This window comes from Zootoca vivipara, chromosome 13 (assembly GCF_963506605.1).
Source record: "Zootoca vivipara chromosome 13, rZooViv1.1, whole genome shotgun sequence".
NCBI lineage: Eukaryota > Metazoa > Chordata > Lepidosauria > Squamata > Lacertidae > Zootoca > Zootoca vivipara.
Window position 1 is genome coordinate 7,338,103 of NC_083288.1, and position 9,187 is coordinate 7,347,289.

The following is a 9,187-nucleotide window of genomic DNA, read 5'->3' on the forward strand; positions in this document are numbered from 1 at the left end:
TTTTTTAGCTCCCTCTTGGTTATCATCCAAATCAGGAATCAATCAAGGCTGAGCTTTATGTATGAAAGAGTGGTGATTAAGGCTATTTTATCTCCACCATCATCTCCATAATATTGGGATAGCAGCTGCACACATTTCTATTTCAACATTGCATATAGCTGATTAAGCCACTTTTCCTCTGATTAATAAAATGTGTGACACTGGATTATGCTGATGCAAGTATATCACCGCTGACGGGGAGAATGGATCAACACGTCCTTATGTTCCAATATTTGCACTTGCTGCCTAAAGTGCTCACGCAATATGCCAATGTGTTTCTCCCGCGCTGCTGTCGCAGGGGGGCAAAAGTCTGCACTGCTGCTACCCCCCCCCCAGTTGTGAACTTCAAGCAGGAAGCTTGCAGACTAAAGAAAATATTCCCACAGAAAGTCTTTTACAGTGCAGTACTTATTGCTTGGATTCACTTTAACAAGTTTTAAAGAACAGCCATGATCAGGGTGGATTCTTCCTACACCCTTTTCATCAGATTAAACAAGTGTGCATCAAATACATAGATGAGAGGCTTGCAGGGAATCCTAGCCCAAGCTTCCTAACATTAGGAAGAACTTCCTGACAGTAAGAGCTGTTTGGCAGTGGAATTTGCTGCCAAGGAGTGTGGTGGAATCTCCTTCTTTGGAGGTCTTTAAGCAGAGGCTTGACAGGCATATGTCAAGAATGCTTTGGTGGTGTTTCCTGCTTGGCAGGGGGGTTGGATTGGATGGCCCTTGTGGTCTCTTCCAACTCTATGATTCTATGATTCCTTTGAAGAAAGGCTGGTTAAAGTTTAGCAAATACAATAGATGTGCAATTTACAAGAATTTAACTTATGAACATTCAGCTTTATGTGCTTGGCTTTTTTATTTTTAAGGGGGCAGAAAGTGGGGTGGGTCTTCTGACCTGATTCAGGTCTGTTGCAGATAGTATTACCTTTTTTTAAAATAATAATAAAAAAGCAAACATAAGATCTCCAGTTCCACTTCTCATTTGGCCCTGGAGGTAAAACTTTTAAAAAAATCTATTCCTTTCAGTTTCAGAATCAAACTGATAGCTTTAAAATTAAACATTTAAATTAAAAAAAGAGATCTTTTAAAGGCCATTGCATTAAGCACTAAGTCCCTAAATGCAATACTTTTACAACCAGAATTTCTCTAAGAACTTGTTGATCCAATAGGATCTGTGACTGATTGACCTGTGGTGGGAGGGAAGAGAAACACTTTCTGATTCAGAGAATAAACATTCTGTATCTTCATAAACAAGTCACATGAGGGGTTTTTTGTCTCTGAATTCCCATGGGATGAGTTTTAGATAGAATGAACACCAGCACTAGAAGACACTCAGCTGTCTTTAAATATCTATGGCTTGTGGAAAACTTGTTGCTCATCAGGAAGAATTTATCTCCTACAGGTATATGCCTGCTCGACAATCCCATATAATAAATTGCAGCAAATTTCAACAGTTCATATAACTTGCATTGAGATTGCGCATGCACTGCGGCAAAGCAAGACTATGCACCATGTTACAGCCCATTCCCCACCCCCACCCCCACAAAAAGAGGAGACCAAATGCCTCCCTTGCTAACTTCATCCACCTGGCAGTAAGCTCCATTGAATTTAATAGGGCGTACTTCTGAGTAAACCTGGTTATGATTGCAGGCTTTTTCAACCAGTTCCTCCCTGGTTACCTTGCTGGTTGCTCCTCCTTTTGCTGCTCTCTCCTACCATTTTCGCCCTCACTACCCATCTCTTCTCCCATGCCTTCATTTCCCATGTGGCTGTTTCCATCCCCACCAGTGGAGAACAAACCCTATAAAGGAGCCCATTCCAAAAGGGCTTGCTCCAGCATTGCTTCAGGCTGTGGCAAGTATGAAAAAGTATGTTGTTCGCCTGGGGCATTAGCCCCCTTTTGCCCACCCCTTTGATCTGGGCCTCTCTCTCTCTCTCACACACACACATGCAGTTTATTCTGAGTTCTTGGTGATAGGAGACAGCTTTTTTTCCTATGCAAAAGGCCGCCAGGTACTTACATACTTTGTGAAACTTATGTTTTACATCAAGAAGCGTTGATGATGGTGGTATCTGAAAAATGGGAGGGGAAGAAAATATGTTGTACTTGGTTTTGTCTTGTCTGTTTGTTTTTTCCCACTCTCCTTTGCTTTTGCATTTCTAACAGACCCCAAGGGGGTATTTAAGAAGATTAAAACATTTCCCTCTCAATCTGAACTGTGCCATACTCCCTGGGCACAAGTGAACCAAAGTGAAGCACTTTAAGTTCCATTGTTCTCATTCTAAAAAAGGACACACATCTCACAAATGCAGGCTCATGTAAATGATGTAACATCATGCGCATTAAGGCATGCTTGTAGATAGATGTTCAGTTTCTGTGATCCCATGAGCTGGTGTCGGAGCGACTGAATGACTGAGCTATGAGTCATTAAGTTCAAGTTTCACCTCTGTTATGTAGGCACAAGATTCCTTTAGCCCAGAAGGGATAATAATACTGAGCTACAGTATTACAGGGTTGTTCTAAGGATTATAGGTGAAGGACATTTGAACCTTCTAAAGCACAATGCAAATGTGTTATTATTACCCTTCTACCACAAAAATGGCCTGAGTGCATCCAAGAAACACTGGTTTCAAATGAGAATGTAAAACGCAGACAATTATGGAAACTGAATATCTCCTATCAAATTAAAGTAGTAAATATAGATTATATATAACAAATATAGATAAATATAGATGTATGCAGGATTATCTGGGACTAAGTCCTACTGATTTACTTTCTGAGTAAATATGCACAGGGTTGCACATCCTGAAAATCAAACATTAACATACTATCACATGTCAAATATAATTTGCTGCCATAATATCCAAAGTTAAATATCATCAGATATCAAACCCTGGCACTGAACAGGAAGACTCTGAATATTCACCATTATTTTAATGTTGAAATCTGTAAAGGACATTACGAGTGCAAAATTGTTCTGTCTTCCTGCAGGTGAATCCATAGCAGTTGCTAAGTAGGAGTCAAACACTGTGAAAAAAATCTAGCCTATAATATTAAAAGAAGAGCCTTCAGTTATAGTGGAGGGTGTGGGGGGGAGGGAATAGGCAGAAAAGCAGAATTTGAGATTTACAGATCAATGTATCCCATCTTCAAAAGCCTAGTTCTGCACTTAGGTCTGCTTGATTCTCTGCCCTGTTTGAACATTACAGGGTTTCATCAGTGCCACGGTCCAGGGGGGGGGGATCTGTCCTATCTAACATGGAAAGTTAAAAATAAGCTGCAATATGAACATCACAGAAAAATAACACAATTTGATTCTTCCTATCGAGCTGTAGAATGAGTTAGATGCATTTACAATTTGGCCAGGGTGGAAGGAGGTTAAAAATTATTGCATGTAGCTATATATATATATAGGCAGGAAAGCAAGACTCAGAATACTCCTAACCATGTCTACTCAGAAGTAAGTCCTATTGAATTTAGTGGGGCTTACTCCCAAGTCAGTGGAGTTAGGATTGCAGGGCAAGTCATGCATTTAAGAACACACATATTCCACAGCATGCTGGGGTAGGTAGTGGGTGAGAAAAACCATACACACCACATCGACTCACCTTGTCCACTACGCAGATCTGTTTTTTGCTGTGGGCATCAAGAATCTCCACTTCAAAATAAGTTGTTTTTGAGTGCCTTAAGACCGGAGGCGGTTTCAGGTGGCCAGCCGAGAGGACAAGCTGAGACAAGCTGAAGAAACTTCTCATGTCATTATGGGGCAGGGAAGGTCCGTGAGTGGAAACGTCTCTCTTGTGCTCTAAAGAGCTGAGCTTATGTCTCCTGAACATGGCGGGGACAAAACACTAAGGCCTGTCATGTCAACGCTGGACACCTCTGAGGAGAAATCCGTTGTCCCGGCATCAGTTAAATACAAGCACAGGCCAGTGGGAACAAGAAAGGTCAAGTGGAATTCCATTTGGAGAGTCTTAGTTTTATATAGCAGGATTGGAAACAATGGCTCTCTAATCCGTGACTATATTTAGCGGGCTATTGTAATGTGCTGTGTTACCTTTTTTTAAAAAAAACAAACCCACAATGTTTGAAACAACATGTCCTGCTCAGTTCCTTATCTTCATTTGCTAATAATTGCAAGCCAGTCCGTTTTTTTAAAAAAAAGCCAGAGCTATAAAGGAACCAGAAGTGATATGCAATGGAATGTCATCATTATCTATAGAAGCCGGGTGTGTAAACAGGTCCATTTATGAAAATGCAAGTCAGATGTCATCCACGTGGGAGATGTTTCTTAATGCAGAGCATGTCTATACTAAGCTTGGCATGCCGATCAATTAACCGGTCAAATGGTGTCAAATGACTGTCAAACGTTCCATGAGGGATTGTGTAGGTGGTGGCTTTCCATTTTAAATTGCGCCAGGCTGTCATCCGATAGCAAAAGCGGAGGAGCGAAGGCTTCCTGATCCCCAGCCTTGCAGGAATCAAGATACAGGCATGCACACAGACCCATGCATGCTCTTACACATATCACCTAGGATTAAGCACCCCAGTTCAGACATCAGGCTAGAGGCTGTCACATTCCTGGTCTTTGGGTAATGACCTGGTCATGACCCAGAGAATGTGGTGTTATTGCTTCTTCCTGCTGGCATCTGTGCCCTGAGCTGACACATGGTTCAGAGGAGCGTTCCCCAAGCCAAAGCACAGTACAAACCTGAGCACCTTAGTAGTATTAAGAACACATTCAAATAAATTAAGTATCTGAAGAAGTGTGCATGCACACGAAAGCTCATACCAAAATAAAAACTTAGTTGGTCTTTAAGGTGCTACTGAAGGAATTTTTTTATTTTACTTCGACCCAGACCAACACGGCTACCTACCTGTATTCAAATAAATGAAAGCTCCATTGCCGGACTGGCCAGGGCCATCTTAAGCCCATCCAGCGCCCCCCTCCAGAGCCCCTCCAAGGACCCGGGAGTGGAAAGCGGACTGCGGCAGCAATGGGAGGCCACCTCCGAGGACTCCGCGCTGCACCTCCTTCTCATTTCCCCAGCGCTGGGTTCCGCTCAGTCGAGCTTCGCCACCAGCGTGCACACCGTGGGACCAGCAAGAGCTGCTTGGGCGCTGTGCGCGCGCTGGTGGCGAAGCTCGACTGAGTGGAATCCAGCGCTGGGGAAACGGGAAGGAGGCGCAGCGCGGAGTCCTCGGAGAAGGAGAGAGACATGGTGCAGCCTCTCAGCTCGTGGAGCGCAGTCCTGGCCAGATCGCCGGAACCCTGCGCTCACTTGGTGCCCTCCAGCGCCCGGTGCCGTGGTTCTCCGCGCCACTAGCCTCTACGGCTAGGACGGGCCTGGGACTGGCTGAATGCAAAGGAGTGATGGCAGGCACCAGCCAGGGAACTCCCTCGGGAATCTTCCACCCCCAACCCCCCCTGGAAGAAGACTCAGGGCCAGGGGATTGGTGGTGGGACAATGATGAGTGGTCAGAGGGAGAAGAAGGAGCAGACTTTGGAGGAAGAGGTGAAGCTGAAGAGGTAATGGGGTTTAGCTAACAAGACGAGGCTGCAGCAGAGCACAGTTCAGACTCTGAGGCAGAAATGGGGCTGGAGACGAGTGGGGCCAGGAGACAGAGAGGCCAGCTGCTGAAGAATCCAGGGAGTCTCCTGTGACCAGCTGCCCTCCCTCCGGTCTCCTAGAACACAACGAGACATGAACAGGCAGTGCAGAGCGTGGTTATACACAGACACATACAACGTACCACTGTATTCTGCTCTGGTCAGACCTCTCCTGGAGTACTGTGTCCAGTTCTGAGCACCACAGTTCAAGAAAGATACTGACAAGCTGGAACGTGTCCAGAAGAGGGCAACCAAAGTGGTCAAAGGCTTGGAAACAATGCCTTATGAGGAACAGCTTAGGGAGCTGGGTATGTTTAGCCTGGAGAAGAGAAGGTTAAGGGGTGATATGATAGCCATGTTCAAATATATGAAAGGATGTCATATGGAGGAGGGAGAAAGATTGTTTTCTGCTGCTCCAGAGAAGCGGACACGGAGCAATGGATTCAAGCTACAAGAAAGAAGATTCCACCTAAACATTAGGAAGAACTTCCTGACAGTAAGAGCTGTTCGGCAGTGGAATTTGCTGCCAAGGAGTGTGGTGGAGTCTCCTTCTTTGGAGGTCTTTAAGCAGAGGTTTGACAGCCATCTGTCAGGAATGCTTTGATGGTGTTTCCTGCTTGGCAGGGGGTTGGACTGGATGGCCCTTGTGGTCTCTTCCAACTCTATGATTCTATGATTCTAACGTTGGACTGCGTGGGAAAGACCCTGGAGAGGAAGAGTCCTAATGAGCTGACAGGAAGGCAGGGGCCTTCGGTTCTCACAACCACTTCATTGGGGCAAGACCTCCTAAAAATAGTTGCTGAGACCACTAGGCGTGAGCTGTGGATTGTTTCCTTGAATGAAGAGTTAACTTCACTGGCCTTGCGTGATGTATTGTTTCGTTGCTGACTTACACCCAACTCCAGCTCTGACATCAATGCAGTTGCAGCAAATAGGAATAAATTAGTTTATTTCACTATAAATTGACCCCAAATTTTCTTGGTCCATCATTTTATGGTAATTTTTCTCCCCTTCCCTTAAGAATTTTTTCCCCACACACAAGAATAGTCAGGAAAATCCCTCCACTCCATCACTTCCCGTTTTGCTAACCAGGAATACAGATGGATCGTTTTGAGAGGCCATTTTTTACTCCACCCTAGAAAACACATTAAAAAGTTTAGTGCCATATGAAAATCAGTTTTGAACACCTCTTTGTATAGCAATCTCAGGGTGGGTAGCAATCAGCACTGGCTCCTTTCGCCTACTGCTGTGTAGCGTAAATTCCTTTCTCTCTTTCCTTTTTTAGGAGAAATGTGTGTCCTGCTTTTGATCCGTGGCGTTTTTGACTTGCCTTGTCATTCACTGCTCCTGTCAATGGCATGTCACCCATCACTATGTACCCCACACATTCCAAGCTTCTTCTTGGAAACAGATTGCTTCCTACTGTGCAGAAGCTCTGATAGGGGAAATCGCTGAATGAGTGATGCCTTCTCGTGCTGGGAAATAGATCTATTATGACTGATCTAGGGTTTAACAGTTAAACACTTCTGAGACATATTTAGGCACCTGAGTAGACATCCAGTTTCAGAGGTGGTGAGTCCAAGCAGCTGCTTTTGATCATGCAGTTGGGACGAATCGTTTGCTATAGAAATTGTGCCTATGGAAAAAGAAAGACATGAGCAGGATTCAGTGAGCAACACAACTGGTTCCATGTGCCCGGAGGGGGATTTGTGCTTTGTGTGACCAGGCCGCCACAGCCCCAGCCCCCAGGGATCATAAGGAATAAAGACTGAAAACGTGTCATGGAATTAAAATTAGGCCACAACTTTATTAAACATCCGAATGCAGGAAGACTTTGGCTTAGGCCTTGGGCATGTATCCCTCCCAGCACCCCAGCCAGGGGGAACTGGGGCTCATCGGGGTAAATGGGATATGGGGGTGCACTGCGAGACCTAAGTGTAGCAGGCAGCCCAGCCCATATCCCTGTTGAAGATTCATTCCCCGTGTTTGCATTCATGGGATTGTTGTCTGTCACATGAAAGTGTATGTTTTCATTCGACAGAATGGGAAGTGACGGAGGCAGGATGTTTGTGTTACTGTGTTTCCTGAAGTGGGACTATTGTCCTTTGTTCTTTCTCTTTGCTGCCTGATGCCAGAGAGAAAGGGAGCCATGTTGCAGTGCTCCGTGTGTGTTTATATGTAAATAAACATAGATTAGCCAAATGCTGAGTTGCTGGGGTCTGTTTCGCAGTTGCGCAAACTCTGAAAATCCGTAAGTGTGCTGATGTCAGTTGGCATCAGTCACTGTGATGTTCGGGCTGGAGAAAGCTTTTGAAGCTCCTGAATGATTGACCAGGAGGGAGGGAACATGCCAGGCAGGCATGTGTCTCTGCCAGGGTCCTACTCAAGAGTAAGAGATCCTAACAGTCCCCTTACGCAGGGTGGTTCAGTGTATACCTTTCAGTGTATGGTCAGTGACACCCATTATATAACCCCTTTTAAGAGGGGACCCTGGAATCGCCACCGCAGGAGGGTGAATCACCACTTCATCCCCCCCCCCCCATATAGGGAAGAAAAGACTAAAGGATTCCACCCAAGGCCATTAAACAACCAAAGTTGTGACAAATTGCTACAGGGAAGACAAAACCTGCCAATGCAGGATAATTTCTTCCCAGTCCTTCAACAGCAACCAGTCAAAAACTGTAGCAGAGCCCACTAAACAGGAGGAAAAAGTTAACCTGCAAACAAGAAAACATTACACTAAGGGAGGGGAGGATGGGTGAATCTCCAGAGCCAACTGCCTGGCTACTGTCGGCTCCACCCCCTATATATAAATGGGACTGGCCCCACCTCCCAGCAATGAAACTTGACTACTGAAGCTGGGCATGAACCTCTAATAATAACACTGAGAGGCAGGCCAGCCCCCTTTTGCCTGGGAACTATAGCACCACGCACAATCCCGCAAAGGGCACCCATAATGTAAAGTGTGAGTGCTCATTTTTCTCAAACAATAGTTCTCCATGGTATATGTATAGCATGGGGAAGATTTTCACTAGAAGGGGGAAAGTCAGAATTCACACAAGGCATGCCCAAGCCCCCGGTTGTCCCCAAGGGTAGCTCTAAAGTGTAAATCATTTTGAGGAATTAATTTACTTATTGCATTTTAATCGCTGGGTCCTCAGATCTTGTCCTCAGATCTGTTTTTGGCATGAGTAGGAGTAAGCTTACTGAAGCATTTCCACTGATCTTTAAATAATGTGCTGATAATGGCTATCATTGTGGCTTGCTAAAAGTGAGTGTCTTGGTTGATTTTTAAGAGCAATAAATTCTGGCATGTCTTAATCACAAGACATGATGATGTTCATTGGAAGCTCCAGTTCTCCCTGAAGTGATAAACTTGTGCCCGGGCTGCAACCACTTCTGCTTGCCAGAACAAACTAACATATCTGAATGCTCCTCCATATAAGGGGGGGAAAAGAGGTGTGGGTGGCTCTGTGGTCTAAACCACAGAGCCTAGGGCTTGCCAATCAGAAGGTTGGCGGTTTGAATCCCCAC

At 45.1% G+C, this 9,187-nt stretch overlaps 1 protein-coding gene across 2 annotated transcripts in view; it reads right to left on the reverse strand.

Moving 5' to 3' along the window:
- The window catches only part of TECRL (trans-2,3-enoyl-CoA reductase like), a 29,851-nt gene extending 25,828 nt beyond the window's left edge, over positions 1 to 4,023 (reverse strand). Inside the window, exons 1-2 of one of the 2 annotated variants that reach the window (XM_060282228.1) lie at positions 3,651 to 4,023; positions 2,063 to 2,114 (exon numbers count right to left, since the gene is read on the reverse strand). In XM_060282228.1, coding sequence (XP_060138211.1) covers positions 2,063 to 2,114; positions 3,651 to 3,878 — 280 coding nt within the window. In that variant the 5' untranslated portion in view covers positions 3,879 to 4,023. The remainder of the gene's footprint in view (positions 1 to 2,062; positions 2,115 to 3,650) is intronic. The other variant, XM_035136430.2, reaches the window with a different exon arrangement.
- Between the last annotated feature and the right edge of the window lie 5,164 nt (positions 4,024 to 9,187).